The 18,146-nt window shown below is 37.4% G+C and overlaps 2 protein-coding genes across 3 annotated transcripts in view; one reads left to right on the top strand and one right to left on the bottom strand.

Annotated features, from left to right (window-relative positions):
- Window positions 1-2,022, top strand: part of LOC116977643 (centromere protein R-like) — a 32,546-nt gene extending 30,524 nt beyond the window's left edge. For both annotated transcript variants that reach the window (XM_033028284.1, XM_033028283.1), the window contains one exon: window positions 1,833-2,022. In XM_033028284.1, coding sequence (XP_032884175.1) covers window positions 1,833-1,873 — 41 coding nt within the window. In that variant the 3' untranslated portion in view covers window positions 1,874-2,022. The remainder of the gene's footprint in view (window positions 1-1,832) is intronic.
- The window catches only part of alg6 (ALG6 alpha-1,3-glucosyltransferase), a 37,351-nt gene continuing 20,937 nt past the window's right edge, over window positions 1,733-18,146 (bottom strand). The window contains exons 10-15 of the mRNA XM_033028280.1: window positions 14,140-14,225; window positions 11,504-11,588; window positions 8,694-8,764; window positions 4,278-4,346; window positions 3,555-3,732; window positions 1,733-2,012 (exon numbers count right to left, since the gene is read on the bottom strand). Coding sequence (XP_032884171.1) covers window positions 1,815-2,012; window positions 3,555-3,732; window positions 4,278-4,346; window positions 8,694-8,764; window positions 11,504-11,588; window positions 14,140-14,225 — 687 coding nt within the window. The 3' untranslated portion in view covers window positions 1,733-1,814. The remainder of the gene's footprint in view (window positions 2,013-3,554; window positions 3,733-4,277; window positions 4,347-8,693; window positions 8,765-11,503; window positions 11,589-14,139; window positions 14,226-18,146) is intronic.

The following is an 18,146-nucleotide window of genomic DNA, read 5'->3' as shown; positions in this document are numbered from 1 at the left end:
TAATAGCTTTGCTGCTTTCACTGTTAGAAATGAATACAGAATCTAATGCTCTGTTCACAGTATATATTATAACAAGCATTAGATTCAAGGTAATTGAAGTCTGGTATATTTTATATATAATACAAAATTGACATTTTAGTCATTTATAAATGTATAAAACATAAAATCTGACAATAACAAATAAAGTTCTACTCCAACTTGTGTGGAATTTTTTTTGAAATAAAAATAAAAATTAATTTTAAACCAGTAAGTTCATCAGTTAGTGTAACCAACTTTTGCACAACTCTCACATCTCACCTTTGCAACACTTTTCCTTTGTGCTACAGCAAAGAATAAATAACCTCGTCATATCAATATTAAGTCATCCTAATCAAGTATAGAACAACACTGATCAGGTACAGAACAAAATTTGTCTCTAGTCAGGGTGAGGTCCCGGAGGACTTAACAGTGACCAATTGTGGATCTTTTGTTTAATAAAGGAATTAATGAGAATCCTTGAAATTACAGGCTGGTAAGCCTCACATTATTAGTAGGGATGCTATTGGAGAGAATTCTGTGGGATAGGGTTTACTCCATTTGGAAGGGAAAAAATGATAATTAGGGAGAGTTACATGGTTTTGTCCACAACAGGTCACATTTTCTGAACATTCATTAATTTTTTGAGGAGGTAACGAAGGTGATTGATGCAGTAGGTTACTGGATGTTGTCTGCATGGATTTTAGTAGGACATTTGATAAAGTTCCTATGGTAGGCTGATCCAGATGATTCATACGCTATGGATCCATGATGATATGGTCACCTAAACTCAGAACTGGCTGATCCATTAAAGTCAGAAGGTAATGCCAGAAGGACATTATTCTGGCTGGAAATTTGTGATCTGGAAATCTATTATCTATCTTATATATTACTAAAAGTCTGATCTTGACCACTTCCTCCTATTCTGTATATTGATTTTAGAAAAAAAACGCTGCCACTTACGGCTATGATTTTTGGCCATCTTACTCAGAGTCCCCCTCCGCTGAGCAGGACAAGGGGATCTTTCGCATCGATGAAAAATAAGAGAGTTATTAGTGTTTTAAAAATGTTGAGATTCTCTCTCCTGAAGGCCATGCCCCTTCCAGAGGGAGTATAAAACCCAGAAGTGTTGAGTGCCTCAGTCAGTCTCTGCAAGATGGGGGAGCGAGAGGGTCACGTCTCTCAGTCTGTGCTGTGAATAACACTGAACACATGTCTACTAAACTGTGAGTGATTTTACTGACCTGTCAGTGCCCTTAATGTGGTTTGAAAATGTAGTTTGGAAATGCTAAAGCTGTGTTGCCTTTGGTTTGGAAATGCTAAAGCTATGTTGCCTTTGGTTTGGAAATGCTAAAGCTGTGTTGCCTTTGGTTTGGAAATGCTAAAGCTGTCTTGCACAAGTGTAAAAGTGACATCAGTACATTAACCATCGGAAAAATCATATGCAAATTTGATCCTTGCCTCGACGGATTTTCAAATTGTTGCACCTTTAAAATAAAAGTTCATTTGATAGGAGTAGCAAACGTAACTGATTTTTCACCTATTTAAAAATCATAGATCCCGAGGTCATATGAAGCATTCAAATTGTTAGCCTGGCTGAGATCAACTAGAACCACATTCCTTAACTGAGCCTCATTATTCATTGTGCATTCTTCAATGTATACTGATCCATTGTGGCAGATACAGAATATGTACTTAATAAAAATGATTTCTGCAATTAGGATTAGAGTAATATTTATTGACTGTAATATACAGTAGAACAGATTGCTGGTTTGCAGTGGAATCAAACAAATTGTGATTTACTTCACTTTCCATAGTTGCCTCTGGACCACAGGCTCCCACAGGTGCAGAATGTTGAAGTACATCAGGAACATCAAGAAGTGAATGCAGGAAAACAGAGACACCAAGACAGGGAACAAGTGTGGCAGTTTTGATGGAGGATTCAGTGCAACACTTATTAAACTAAGAGTAGCCATGGCAATCACTGATACCCGGAACTGTAAGAATAAAAAAAAGTTTATCTATGTTATATATTAGGTAACATTTTTCAGTCCATTTGTCTTTGGCTATAAAACACAAATATTGTAACATATTTAAGCATACTAAACTATAAACATAACTTATAAATTCTTCCATCTTCCTGTAACCCAAGCCCCACCTATATAGTTTAGTTTTTAGTTCGGAGATACAGCGTGGAAACAGGCCCTTTGGCCCACTGTGTCCATGCCGAACAGTGATCACCCCATACACTAGTTCCATCCTACACACTTGGGACAATTTACAAAAGCCAATTAACCTACAAACCTGCACGTCTTTGGAGCGTGGGAGGAAACCAGAGCACCTGGAGATAACCCACACTGTCACAGGAAGAATGTGCAATGTCCATACAGAGAGCAACCATAATCAGGATCAAACCCAGTCTCTGGTGCTGTAAGGATACTGCTGCACCACTTTGATAGAGGATCCCATGATGTCAAAATTATAAAACAAACAGCTCAGCTTTCTCCCATTTTCAGGCCTTTAAAATTTAAGTTTTAAATTTAAGTAAGGATTATTCTTGATAATCCTTACTATCTAAGGATTGTCAATTGATGTTCTCTTCTTTACTACATATTTTCAATCTTGGTAATGCACTCCACCAAATTACTTGCTTCCTTCATCTATATTCCTTGTTGCATGAGAAAATATAACAAATAAAATCAGCTCTCCAGTTTCAATCTGTTCTTTGATTAGAGCTCTTCAATAGCATGTCAAAAGGTTGTGATCTCATGTTGCACTCCACCATCTTAATAATCATGACCAGGGATTCCCAACCTTTTTCATCCCGTTTACCCGTGGCAAATTTAATAGCACATAACAATGTTATTTCACATTTATGAACAACTAATGATGAACAGATACCGGTATACCAGAACCAAACACAGTCAGTTAATGAGAAAAAATATGTACAAATCCAGAATCAACAGATTTACCCCCTGGGTAGGTGAAATTTACCACCTGGGGGTAAATTTATCCCAGTTTGGGAACCCTTGATCTAGGCTCATATTCCAGTGTTTTCATAAGCTGGACTATCAGAGGAGCTGTTTCATATAAGATATTATACAGCTTAGCCCGTTTGCTCCGTCAGTAAGAAATTCCATGGCATTATTTCAGAAAGCAGATGTCGTGAGCATATGTTGAATAGGCCAGTAAGAAGAATTAAGCTGAATCCAGAAATTAAATGTTTGCATTCATTTGTCAGCTGGTGTCAACATTTGTGCAATTCACCATTAAATATGACATGGATTGTATATGTAACTCATTCTTCTTGTTCACTGCCACTTCCCATTTAGAAAAGTACTGCTGTGATTGTTTCCATTTCTTGCACTTGCCTTGTGGCTACTTTAGTAATAATTAACAGTCTGAAGTGGATTGTAACCCAGATTCTAACACTGATGGGCTGTGGTAAACATCCATTATACTCATGCTTTACAACATTAAAAAGAAATATAAACCAATTTTATAATGAACCATTCTTTCAAAAGTGCCAAGTTACTTACTGCAGATTTAGCAACACGTGGCAATTGTGGGATGTACGTACTCCACCTCTGGAGCTGCAGATCCTCCACAGACACTTTTTCAAATGCTGATAACAACTTTGTTGTGACGAGAAGGAAGGCCAAAGATGTGCAGATGTAAGGAAGGAGTAGCCCATCCTTTAACAACAGAGGTAACATGCTGCAAGAACACAAAGAATGCCAGAGCAGGAGACTTTATTCCAACTTGGTAGAACGATAAATGTAAAACTAATTAAATTAAACCTGTTTAAATTAAATCTTGGATATAATACCGGCAATTGAAGATTAACAACATTGACAATCAGCATGTATTAGGTGGACACATTGTGATGACAATAGGATGGATTGATCAATAAATTCAGTGGCCACATTGCAAGGGTTGATGAATAAATTATTGTTCGGCTTGCTGGCATTTCCACAAAACAATGTCTGGTTCCCAAAGCAGAAAAAATAAATGTATTTAACGACAATTACTAGAACCAGAGTCCCAAGTTTTTGATCAATGTTTAAAAGGATAATAATGTGAATGTTGGTTACAAAAATTATACAAGGAACAAAAAAGATTTACAGCGCTTTTGTTCCGGAATCGTGAGTTAGCTCTCAGTTTAAAAGGGAAGGCAATGAAACATTGAGAGGTAAAACCAACGCAGAATGTGTTACACAACTTCCATATGATGATTAGTCATGCAAAATCATTGACCTTACCTAAAAGTTGACACCAGCAAAAACCAAGTTGCCATGAAGGGGAGTTCATGTAGAATCAGTAGTACAGGTCTGCAAACCAGCAAAATAAATGTTGAATAAACAAAACTTGCACAGAATTGAACTGAAAATATGAGCACGGGAACACACAGTTGTATATGGTGTGGAACTGCCCAACCAAATGTGATCAGAGGTTCAATCCCAGTCTGCGTTCCTTTCACTGGCCTCAGTCAACACTGTTGTAGGATATTACCAACAGTCTGAAAACATTCTGCAATGGCGGGTGGGCAACCTGCACATTTTCACATGAACCCTTGATGATTGTATTGGTTGATCAATTCACCAGGCACTGGGATTGTTGACAAAAAATATCATGATCTATTTGACCACCTGACAAATAATCTGACATCCTATATCAGATGACCAACACACATAATTATTTTCAAGGACAAGAAAATATGAAGAATGGACATCTAGAAGTCACAGAGAAGCTGCATCAGTATTGAACCAAATATATAACAGTCGCAGCCCATGTTCTTGGGAAAGGAAATGATTTGTTGCTTCCTTCTCATTATGCTCCTTTGGCTCACCTTTGGCCCACCAGCTGATAAGATCATAAGTGATAAGAGCAGAATTAGGCCATTTGGCCCATCAGTGGTGTCAACAGAAGTATAAACCAAGAAGGTTCAATGTCTCAGAAAAGGAGAGAGGAAATTCTAACAAAAATGCAATACTTTAAAAATAAGAAACTGAGTCAGGAAGGCAAGTCTGTAACCAAGGCAAGTCTAAAATATTACCATCAAATGTCCTTTGGACACAAAGCAATTCTTAACTGTAAAGGCATGCAAAAGCTTACTATCAGTCTTAATGTAGGATTAAGATAGAGCAGAAGACTGTGTGTTTAACAAAGTCATGGACAGATATGTTAACTGCAGGAAAAAACCCATAAGCAGATTAGTCAGTAACTGAGGAATAATTATTTAATCGCTAGTTATTTTTGCCCAGTTTAGCAATAGACATTTTATTCATGAATGCTCTGTTCAATTCAGCCGCTTCATTTAGTCTTGCATAACATATCCTGTCCAATTCCTTTATATTTATGTAACAGATTCAATTCAATTTAAAAATTAAATCTATTCCATACTGCTTTCCTGAAGGGCTAATTCATAGTGGAACATGGTTCCCTAAATGCTGCCACTTGCCTGTGTTCCAATCCAATGTGTATACTTCATGTACAAGTCATGTACAAGTCAGATAGTCAGATGCCAGTATGATCATCAGGAGTAGGGGCCCTGCTTCACTTTCCCTAACCCAAGGGCATGGATGTAATGAATAACATTCTATCACTGCCTTGGTGGTTAATAATTCAATAAAAATCTGGAACCTTCCCAATCTGCATGGTCCAATACTCTGCTACATAATGGTTTTTAGGACAGATCGATGAATTTGTAGACATTTACCCAATCTTTGCCACAAATCCATCATGATCTTAAAGTAGCAGTTTGGTTAAATTGGTAACAAGTGAGTCAGCAATATGAGCACAAATCTGATTGATTATGGAATTTATAATTTTTAGTCTTGGAATTTTTTTCAATGCAGAAATTATTTAAAACTAGTATCCTAATCATGGCAATATTAAAAAAAATAAAATGTCTTACACTAGTCGACATGTTTTAAAATACATTCAACATACATTAGTGGATAGAGAGTAAAATGCAATCTTAATTTGTAAATTCTGTTCCTTGCTAATGTAAATTGAATGTATTGTAATAGGTTTCTGTGTAAGTAGACTGTGCACAATGTTTATTGTTCTGTCTTCAGCCATATGCTCATAGTTCAAGTGCCTAATTCTTAAAGCATTGATTGCTATGATCGCCACAAAATTGGATTGGATTCACATTGACCATAGATCAGTGTGTCAGGTACAAGGAAAATGTCTTCCATTTTCAAGTAAAGCTTCTCTCGCAAGATAAAAGGAGGCTTTGGTATAAGCTAAACAAATAACATTTTTTAATTTGAAGTTTGATAATGTAGCTAACTAAATTGAAGACAAATACTTTATTCAGAAGGTCAAGTGCCAAGGGGTGTTAGAAATTAATATGATGGGCTAAAAAGTTAAGCAAAATAGTGTCAATAGATCTATACAAAAATTGCTTGGACGGATCTTTGAACCAGATAATACATGAACCTTATTTCTGAAGGAGTAGGGACTGGGGAATAAAATGGGTAGAGGTTGGTACAACCAAAGAGGAATAATTTGACTGCGTTTGATGTATCCTAACAATTTCCTCGTCTTTTTCGTAAATAACCTAATTGTCTATATTACTGCAAACATTGTAATCACTCAAAGAATGGGGAAAAAAATAGATTGAGCTTACTTACCTAAAAATGTACATTTGTTTTAAGCTAAAATATCGCAACGCCTAGCATAAAAGGAGCAGTGCTTGTAATGTAGTACTGGGAACCAGCTACGAAACATGTCGGCTTCACTATCTACTCATCAATTTTTGGACGCCACCATAGCATAACTGATAGAATTGTTACTTCATATCTCCAGCAACCTAGGTTAAATACTGACTTCCAATGCTGTCTGTCTAGAGTTTGCACGTTCTCCCTGTGACTGCACAAATTTTATCCGAGTGCTTTGGTTTCCTCCCACATTCCAAAGATGTGTGGTCAGTCTGCTAATGGTCTGCTGTACACTGCCTCTCATGTGTAGGCAAAGCGTGGAATGTGGTGGGAGTTACTGGGAGCGTGGGGAGAATAAAATGGGATTAGTATGGGATTAGTGGAAGTGGGTGCTTGATGATCAGCACAAACTTTGTGGATCAAAGGATCCATTTCTGTGCTGTCTAACTTCCAGTTTACTTAAAAGCATCAACACCAGTTGAGTTATAGTTCTCCATCCCATTAATCTTTCATTATGTGTGAGCATACATTATATTTGGACTACCCAGCTACATCATTACACCATGCGAGTTATTGCAAACATATCCTTTCTAGCAAGATGAACTGCCTAACGAGGGGCAGAGATTCACTTGATCTGTATTTTTCCCCACTTTCTAACCTGTGAAAGGGCTGATCTTGCCAGCATCAACCAGCACATTAAAATCAAGATAATTTGGGAGAACCCCGATCTATTTTATCCCATTAATACATCAGGCTGAATATTTAACTATTCCAAAAACCTGGTCATTCACAATAGGTAGCAAGAGAATATATGGGATCTAACTTTTCTTTAATTAGGTATTTGTAGAATCTAACCTTTCTTTAATTAAATATTTCAAAACAATTTGAAAAGTTGTGAAAGTCACTTTTAATCTGCTGTTACTTCTCATAATTGCAATATATAGAATATTAAGTGCCGCATAACTCAATTAATATAAAATGTTCTCTTTGCAAGTCAGCTGACTGTTTTCAAAGTCTGATTTCATTAAATATAATACCACAACTACTTTGAACAGTAAACAGAAGCACATGACAATCTGAAGATTTGAACTCACAGTATTGCTTCGACAGCATAAGGGATTCGAGGAACTTAAGGAGGCTTTCTTAATGGGTCAGTATTAAAATAGAAGTCATTCACACATTTCTCCTTTGTTACTGGAAACAAATACTGTGCACCTATCTATGATTGTGTATGCATTTATAATCACAGGATTAGAACATGTAAAATGAGAGTTAACTATTGAACTGGGAAACAAATGTTCTGATGAAGGAACATTGCCTTGAAAGGTCAACTCTTACACTCTTCACATATCTTACCAAGCAATCCAGTGTAATGACAAATAAAATGGAGACAATACTTTGAAAAATAAAAATTATAACAATGCATCAAGGTCAAAAGTACTAAAAATGTCTGAAGAGATAATGGGACAATGCAGAGCAAGGTCACAGATTCAATCCCACATCCATGTTTTCAATAGTCTGATGTGAAATAGCCAATCCAATGTTAAATAGACCATGCTTGACAAAAGGAAGGTTATTTAAAGAAAAGTTTTCTCACTCCATTGAACCCAGGAAAGGGAGAGAATGGATGAAATCATTCAGTGGATGCCCACGATAAGGCAGAGGACCACTCATTGTGTGGGTGACAAAAATGCTGGAGAAACTCAGCGGGTGAGGCAGCATCTATGGAGCGAAGGAATAGGTGACGCTTTGGGTTAAGACCCTTCTTCAGACTGATGTGGGGGTGGGGGGGGGGGGGGGCAGGAAGAAGAGTGGAAGAGGCGGAGACAGTAGGCTGTGGGGGAGCTGGGAAGGGGAGGGGAAGGAGGGAGAAAGCTGACAAGGACTACCTGAAATTGGAGAAGTCAATGATCATGCCGCTGGGGTGTAAATAACTCAAGCAAAATATTCATCGTGTGGTTTATCAGTTTATCTCAGAGGATATTAAAATTACAGATTTCCAAAACTTACATCGCTGCCAGAAGTATAGACTTTTCATGAACTTGGAATGAAAACAGGAAGAATGCCAAGGAACAATTTATCTATAAATTGCAAAAGTGAAAAGAAAATGTTGCATTAGTTTGTGCCACTTACATTTTGCAAGAGATTATCAATGTGTTATTCTAATTCTAACGCCTCTCTCTTCCACAGAATCATAAAAGGGTGCAGTTTTACAAATGCCAGCAACCCGCAAACTTGAGTGTGGTCATTGGTCCATTACTCAGTTGTGAGTTCATCCTTGGGAATGAGTCAAGGTAGGAAGATGTGATCCAGGGCTTTTCCTGTGTGTTTTCACATACAAATTTCTTGATTTTAGATATACAAGTGGGACAATTGCCGAATGGAATCCAAAAACTTTCAACATTATTTAAATGTGATTTTTTTTTTTAAACTTAATAATTGGTAGGTAGAATAACAATGCTACCTCACAAAGGTAACTTGAATGATTTTATGAATGGGGTCATCAATAAAGTCCCAGCACAGTACAATATTTATAAAGATGACAGTATCACAATGAACACCCAAGACAGGTGTTCATTGGTGAAAGGGAAGAGGGATGTAAATAACTCCCAGAAATATTGAAAATGCAATTCAAGGTAATCAGCCAGTATTAATTCATTTATATGTTATAACAATTATGAATTGAGTCTGTCTGATTTTTCTTAAAAGAACACAGTGCTGGAGTAACTCAGACAGCATTTCTGGTCAACATAGACAGGTGACGTTTCGGACTGAAGGGTCCTGACTCCAAAAAAATCGCCTGTCGCCATGTTCTCCAAATATGCTGCCTGATCATCTGTCACTCCAGCACTTTGTGTCTATCGTTGGTGTAAACCAGCATCTGCTGTTCCTTCCCACACAAAGGTTTCAAAATCTTGCTTCTACACGCAGTTCTCAAATTATTGATTGTTTGGTTGGCCAAAGAGTATTGACCAAAGTTGCACAAAACAGTCCATCCCAACATCCATATGACCCGTAGTAATTTAGTCCACACACTGCTTGAATGTGTTTAGATTGTTGGCTAAAACTGAAACGTATGATTAAGTTAAAATAATTACACATTGCAAACCTAAATCTGTGTATCCAATCCACCAAAAGCTGTCAGAATTGTTGAGTTGTAATGATTCACGGACTTCATGGAGCATTTTTGAGTTAATTACTGCTGCGTTTTTTAATCTTACTAGTGGAGAGTCAATTTGTGAATTCTTTGTCGCACTAACTCTTAGAGAAAATAATTATTTTAATATTAAGTTATAAGCAAACGGTTGAATTTATACTTGCGCTTTCAAGGTTATTCTCCCACCTATTTTTCCCCTCCTTTCCTGCCGGCACCAACCCGCATTTGAGATCTGCAGCAGCTGCCTGCCATCTGGAATTTCATCCAAGCCATCAATCTTGACTTAACAACGAGTGCTGGTGGACTAGCTATCCAGCAGGCAGTCAGCAAGAATCGGTCGACAACAGTGAAGAGTGAGAGCACTCGATTTTTGCTCTTCAGAGACAGGGGTGATGCCAATTATAGAAGGAGAATTACATTGGGTTGTGCCCTTCATCATTTATCAGGCCAATGAAGAGGGCAGTTAGCATGATGTGTAGGAAGGAACTACAGATGCTGGCTTCTTGATCAGTACGGGTGTCAGAGTTATGGAGAGAAGGCAGGGCAATGGGATTAAGAGGGAGAGATAGATCACCCACGATTGAATGGCGGAGTAGACCAGATGGGCCAAATAGCCTAATTTTACTCCTATCACTTATGATCTTATGAAACCGAAGATAGACACGAAATATTGGAGTAACTCAGCGGGACAGGCAGCATCTCTGGAGAAGGAATGAGTGACATTTCGGGTTGAAACCTTTCTTCAGATCCAAAACCTCACCTGTTCCTTCTCTCCAGAGATGCGCTGCCTGTCCCGCTGAGTTACTCCAGCATTTTGTGTCTAACTACAGTTAGCATGATGTTTTCCAATGCAATGTTTGGCCTATTCTGAGCTATCATGGAGGGACCTTAGGACATCCACCTTTACTTTCTCTGTTTATACTACATTACATTCCCTGAATAAATCCCAGGCTGCAGAAGATCAAAATAAAAAGGTGAAGATTAAAATTATCTCTTTGCATCAACATTAATCTTATCATTTACTATCAAAGGACAAAACACCTTTATTAATTATTTTCCTTTCATTAATCTATATAATGCATATGTAAGTGAACTGCACAATGTTGGTCACACAGAGCAGGTAAACTATAGCTTAGAGGTAGACAATCCATTGTGATGTGAATATGCTAGTGCAGTAGGAAGGGGGAAATCAAGCATACCACAACTTCAATGTTCAAGCATATCGCCTCTGTTCCTTTTCACTGTTCAGTGATCTTTGCCAGAAGGGAAACAAATATAAACAACAAGATCTTGGACAGTGTGCTGACACTAAGTTAGATGCCATTCCCCAGGTGACCAATGCCCACACTTCAAACCAATTGACTATTCTTCATGCAAAGTGAAAAAGTGAGGATTTAATTCTCTGGATGTTAACTACAACTATCGACAAACAGACTCCACAAAAATAAAGTTCAAAACCACACTTCTTGTTCAGTAAGAAAGGCCATTTTGACTCTAGCCACGAGCAGCCCGTTTAAATGGGGCAATAGGGCACATAATTAAAGAACAATCTTGATTTGTGCATCCCAGTTCCCTGTCGGCCTGTATTGCCAAAGGAAAATTAATGCCAGAAAATTGCATGCAATAAATATCAATCAATTTCAAATTAAAAAATAAGACTTACCAGTGAAAATTTAAATCCCTTTATTGTGGGATAAATTGTCAACTTCACGCACGTGGGTAAAATTGTCAAAAGTGTTGCAGCAAAACTGACAAACATAAACAATTGTTAAACTGACAGATAATTAAATAATTTCATGTCAAATGCAAAGAAGAGACTCACTTTTAAAATGAATATAAACATTTTTCTCAAGATAGGAAATCTGCATGTAGAGAATCATTGATCACAGACAAAGACTTAGTATTATAGAATCAGAGAGTCATACAGTATGGACACAGGCCCTTTGGCCCAACCTGATGTTAAACAATAACCTAAGAATACTGGAGAAACTCAGCGGGTGACTCTTGGTACATCCCTATGTCCTACACTTAATCCAAATATTTAGAGAAAATGCATTATTTTTAATTGAATATTAAATTGAAGTGGATAGATATTCCAAGTTGCTTTCATCAGGTGGGAAGGCATTATTAAAGAACCCAGTTCTTTACCCAGTTTTCTTAGGTGTTTAAGAAAGAACTGCAAGTGCCGGATAAATTGAAGAAATCGAGACAAAAATGCTGGAGAAACTCAGCGGGTGAGGCAGCATCTATGGAGAGAAGGAATGGGCAACGTTTCGGGTCGAGACCCTTCTTCAGACTGACAAATACATACAACAATTATTCTTAACTTCATCTCCAGAATACTACCACATACAACATCACTACAACAATTTTCCAACCCAGCTGTCTCAGAGTGAGATTGCTAGATAGTTGTAATTTTAAATTGTGGGAAATTATATCCATGGACACATGCCTAGCAAAAAACAAATTGAAAATCAAAAAGCTAGAGCTCCTGGAAATCGAGCACAAGAATAGAAAATGCTGATACAGTCAAGTCAGGCAGTGGGAAATCAAACAGAATTTTAGTTTCAGGTCATAGGAACCAGGAGGGTGAAGAAACAACTTTTAAGCGCTATCGATAGGATGGTAGAACACTTAGTACACAAACTCATCAGTTATAGCAGTTATGGATAAATGTTGGATTAAAAATGTCCAAGTGGAAATAAACCAGAAACAAAAATCTTGAGCTTTGAACATTTGATGTGGTATGTTTTTTATGCATGTTGGGGATATCAAAACTTCAGTGTGTCATAGAGTCGTACAGCATAGAAATAAACCCTTCAGCCCAACTTGCCCACACTGACCAACATGTTCCCTCTACACTGGTCCCACCTGCCTGAGTTTGGCCCATATCCCTCTAAACCTGTCCTATCCATGTACTTGTCTAAATGTTTTTTAAATGTTGCGATAGTACCAGCCTCAACTACCTCCTCCGGTAGCTTGTTTCACACACCCACCACCCTTTGAGTGAAAATGTTACCCCTCATGTTCCTATTAAATCGTTTCCCCCTCACCTTAAACCTATCTCCTCTGGTTCTCGATTCCCCTACTCTGGGCAAAAGACCCTGTGCATCTACCCAATTTATTCCTCTCATGATTTTGTATGTCTCATGATTGTGCGTTTTTAAATTCAATTCCGTTTCCTACACATTTCCTCCACAAGGTGTTGACTTCAGCTGGGATGGATTTCAAAAACTGTTGTCACTGTCATGACAGTACCATTCTTCAGATGTGACCAGATAGGAAAATGTTAGAATACTGTTCCGCTACAAACTCAGTCAGAATCATAAACGGATTGTTCAAAATTTTGTTTTAAGAGTCTAATAAGTGGTTTCAGGACCTGGTGAGGGATGAGTAAAAATACGAAGTTGGTATATCCCTTTTATTTCTCTTTTTTACTTTTAATATATCTTCTGTTCTCTTTTTCTCTTTTTCTTTATCTTTGGCTTGCTTCTTAACTCTTTTTCGAGTTCTTCGTCTCTAAGGGTCTCTCTTGATCACTCTTTCACGCACTTACTATCCTATCTAACTCTCTTTACTTTTCTTCTTTTTAAAGTTTAAAATATGAGTGGTACAAGAAATGTATTATGTTATTTTTGGCTTATATCATTGTAATGTACACTAGAATAGAAGAATAGAAATAATTTTATTGCCACACAACCAAGGTCGGTGGTATTTGGGTTGCCAGCAGCGGTACAATAATAAAGAACACAACCACATTAAAATTTTACACAAACATCCACCACAGCACTACTTCTAATAAATAAAAATAAAAAATAAATAAAAGTCTAATAAGTATGAAACTCCATTTGGTCCTTTCTTCACCAAGTACCATCCATTTGGGCAAAACGGTTGGCATGGATGTGTTGGGCTGAAGGGCCTGTTCCTGTGCTGTACAACTCCATGGCACCAAATTCGTATTGAATGTGTTATTTTATCCTCAAATGTTTTGACTCTACTGTTTTCATATCGTTGGCCAGGTGACCTAAATACCTCAATTGATGCCCATTCTCAAAGCCCCAGATTGCTATAGGCCAGTTTCAACTGAATACATAAAATTAACTGATCTCAATGGTGTCATAAGTAGCCATACAGTGGAAGAAAAATAAGCCATCTTCCAATTAAAAATAAACAGAGCTTTTAAAATTAAATATATATTATTTGCAATTACTTTAAAAATACCAACTCATAATTTGTTGAGGTAACAACTGTGAAATGTTTAAACAACACATAATTGTTCAACGGGAACAAAAAGACTACCTGAGCCAAATCTGTGTCTGTTGTGACAGTATCTCCTTCACCTTCAGGATTACAGATAAACTGCACCACACATTTCCAACTTTATCCTATTTAGAAACACATATAACCATTTATTAGACACAAAGTCTTGCAGATCATCAATTTAGATCAATCAAAAACAGGGTTGGTTTTACATTTTTAAACTAAGCATTAGTCAAATTTACCAGATGCAATGAGAACCATTTATTCAATGAGTTCCTCACTCTATCAATATCCCAAGATGAAATGTGGGACCCCATGATCCATGCAGATTGTGATTAGTGCATGAACTTGCAAGGCAATTAGATCAAGGGCAGAGGAACAAGAATATCTAGATTGCTTGCTAGCAGTTGGTACAGATTCAACAGACTGAATGGCCTCCTACCACATTTTAGCTATTCTGTGAATTTTTGTATCCTTTAACAAGAAATACTCATTAGAAATGGCTACTGAGATCAGGGCTTCTGACAAGTACTAAAGATATTCCAGGGGATTTGAAAACAAGGTTCAAAAGTGTACATTCAGAAGAATAACACTGGAAAGCATGAAATGAGTAAAGACGACAAATCCATCAATCATGTAATACGTGGAGTGGAAGCTTGGAGTTTATTGCTCCCTTCAAATTGAGGGAAGCAAACATTCTGTAAACTTATCAATTTTCCTATTCTCCACTTGCAATACACTTTTCCCACTATTCCCCTGCCCAAAGAACCACTGTAGTAAGTTATTGATTCCTAGATATTTATCTGGATCCTGTATGAAGGAGTTATTTTACTCTGCCTCAAGAGCATTTGTTAAATCTTTTCCACATGATGGAAAAGTATTGATAAACAAATTATTGGATCAAATTCAGTGTACCAAAGAAAACTTGTAAATTATAAGTGTTTTCTTACCCAGCAAAGTGAGAACAAATGCAGAACATTCAACAGAATTATTATTTGAAAATAAATTTGAATAAATTTCAGTCGAATCAAATTGAGATTGACAAAAAACACTACTAGTATTTAACAAGATGAACAAATGTTACACAAAAAATATATTTCCTATACAGTTCAGATCTCTGTGGTCAATGTTACCTATGCAATTAGGCAAAACTAAAATTGTTGCAATATACTAAATACATCCTTATTCAATATCTTTTAGAGATTTTAGAATTTCTTCCTGGAGAGGTCTTGTTTGTAATTACATTAACTCAGATTAAATTAGCAATGTCCCTGGCTTTTGAAGTTCTGTTGCTTTAATTTTTCTGAATATTTATGGAAGTTCAGTACCCCTGCTGTGCAAACTGAAGACCCGTGCTTATATTTTTTCCTTTAACGTCTTAGTCACTCAGCACAATTCTGCAACACGACACTGTATCATGTGGTGTGACCTTACCGATATATTAAGAGACAAACTAGGGAAACAGCTAACAACCCAAAAATAGGTCATAAATTAGGCAGTGGATTCTGCACGACCAAGAAATGTACGACACCACACTCTGCAACTTCACCGTCCACCTCAAGTTACCTCTTCTCTATCTGTTACTATTTCCCTGGACATGGGCAAATTTAGGATTTCTACTGGTGCACACAAACACAAAAGCAGAACCTCTTGATAGCTGATTGCCTTTTTTAGCGGAGTCATGGAGTATAGTGCCCAGAGTAGGTGAATCGAGGAACAGAGCACATAGGTTTAAGGTGAAGGGGAAAATACTTAATAGGAATCTAAGGGGTAACTTTATCACACAAAGGGCTGTGGGTGTATGGAACAAGCAGCCATGACATTCTCTAAATTTCTAGCTGAACCTATGCCAGGTTAAGTCTTGCACAGGAACCACAACTCCATTCATATCAATGGGGGAACCAGCTGCAAGGAAACAAGTATTAAATCTTTTTTTTGTTAAATCTAGTTATTTAAATTTCATTATATTGTTTTGTATTTTAAATAGTTTCAAGTACTAGAAAACTGAAAAATTCTAAAATTTGGAATGTTTCTAAATATCAGAGACATTTACAAACATTCAAGGTTGTGACAGTTGACTAAGAGAGGGAATGTGACTTATCCAGCAGCCTAGTTTATTTCAGCATTATGATTGATCCAACCATATGCTGGCATATACACCTCATATGCACTCAGAGATCTTTGCCAATAAGTAGTAGGGTGGTTTGGACAAGAAGACTGCTGAGAAATAGGCTGAAAGTTAAGTGAAATATTAGTTGCCAAGTAATGTCAAACCCAAAGAACCTCACCATTGTCAGAGTCACAGTGATACAGCATGGAAACAGGCCTTTTGCCCTCACCAGCCAACATGTCCCAGCTGCATAGTCCCACCTGCCTGTGTTTGGTCCATATCCCTCCAAACCTGTCCTACCCATGTACCTGTCTAACTGCTTCTTACTCGTTGAGATAGTCCCAGCATCACCTACCTCCTCTGGCTGCTTGTTCCATACACCCACAACCCTTTGTGTGAAAAAGTTACCCCTCAGATTCCTGTTAAGTATTTTCCCCACCTTAAACCTATGTGCTCTGGTCCCCGATTCACCTACTCTGGGCAAGAGACTTTGTTCATTTTCCCGATCTATTCCTCTCATGATTTTATACACAAAAATTGCCACAAAATATTGGAACATTATATCCATGTCCTATATTTTAGTCTCAACTGCACCCTGCCATACAACTGAAATTATGCAATGGTCTAGGGTGCAGCCATCTTCAGGTAGGCTGTTGAAATGAATAGTGGTCACACTTGCTCCTCATCAATGAATTGGCACAGCAAAATAGTCCACCTGCATGTACAGCAACAATCAACAACGCTGGTGCACCGAATCTGTAAATCCGACTCAGGTTTTCAAAATTCATCTTTAAGTTCGTACCACTAGAGCAACAATACTTCAATTGCTAATACTGGACAAAAGTGTAAATTATGCAAGTGCCAATAAAGTTACCAACTTACATTTTCTAGTGTGAAAGTCATCGCTAAACTATACAATAGCACAGACTAGTGGTCGTTCACAGAATGTGTGTTGGAATATCAAATTGGGACATAAAAAGTCAAGTCATTTAAAAAAAATCAAAAAACAAAAAAGGCAAAGCCTAAACCTTATACCAGTCTGGCAATGACATCATAGGAAAATAAGAAATATCACTTGTCGAGGATCATTAATTAGTTGACAGCAAGCTTTGAATTTTTGAAAACGTGTTAATTTTTGAGGAATTGGAAAAAATGAGAGGTTTAAAGGTTTTTGCAGCATTGAAACTTAAAGAAAGTATAAATTACAGTTTACTGTGCAACAATTTTCATTTCAACATGGTGTGGAATATTGGGAGGAATAAGAGCAGGTGACATTTTTGGAATTTAGGGAAATTGTTCAAGAAATAGTAGTATCAACAAAATATAATGATTATGTGATGGGGGAAACAGTTTGAAAATTGGAAGTGAGAAGACTTTGTGATTATAAGTATAAATCAAAGGAAACAAACATAGTCATACTCTGTGGAAATAGTCATTGCCCACCAATTCTGCACCAGTTGTCAAACAACCCTTAACATTAAACCTTTGCTCAAGGGCATTTTATTTGTTGTCCCCTCATTCGCATCACCTCTCACCTGATTCTACCATTCACCTACACAAAAGGGACAATTCACAGCAGCCAATTACTATATCAATTCAAATGTCTCTGATTTTCTACGACGTGTGGGAGGAAAACAGCACCAGAAAGAAACCCATATGATCACAGGGAGAACATGCAGAGTTTTTGAAGTAAAAGTTGATGAGGTCAGAGCTATATTCGTTGAAAATATAGACCTCACTAAGGCATTTAATAAGGTTCTGCATAGTTGGCTTCTATGGTAGGTTAGATCACATGGGATCCAGGGAGAGCCAGCCGACTGGATAGAAAATAGGCTTCATGGAAAGAAGTAGAGTGGTGATGGTGGAAAGTTGTTTTTCGTACTGGATGCCTGTGACTAGTGTGTGACTCAGGGATTGGTGTGGGGTCCATTGCTGT

This window comes from Amblyraja radiata, chromosome 10 (assembly GCF_010909765.2).
Source record: "Amblyraja radiata isolate CabotCenter1 chromosome 10, sAmbRad1.1.pri, whole genome shotgun sequence".
NCBI lineage: Eukaryota > Metazoa > Chordata > Chondrichthyes > Rajiformes > Rajidae > Amblyraja > Amblyraja radiata.
The sequence above is the reverse complement of the archived record's forward strand: the minus strand, read 5'-3'. Positions and strand labels throughout refer to the sequence as shown.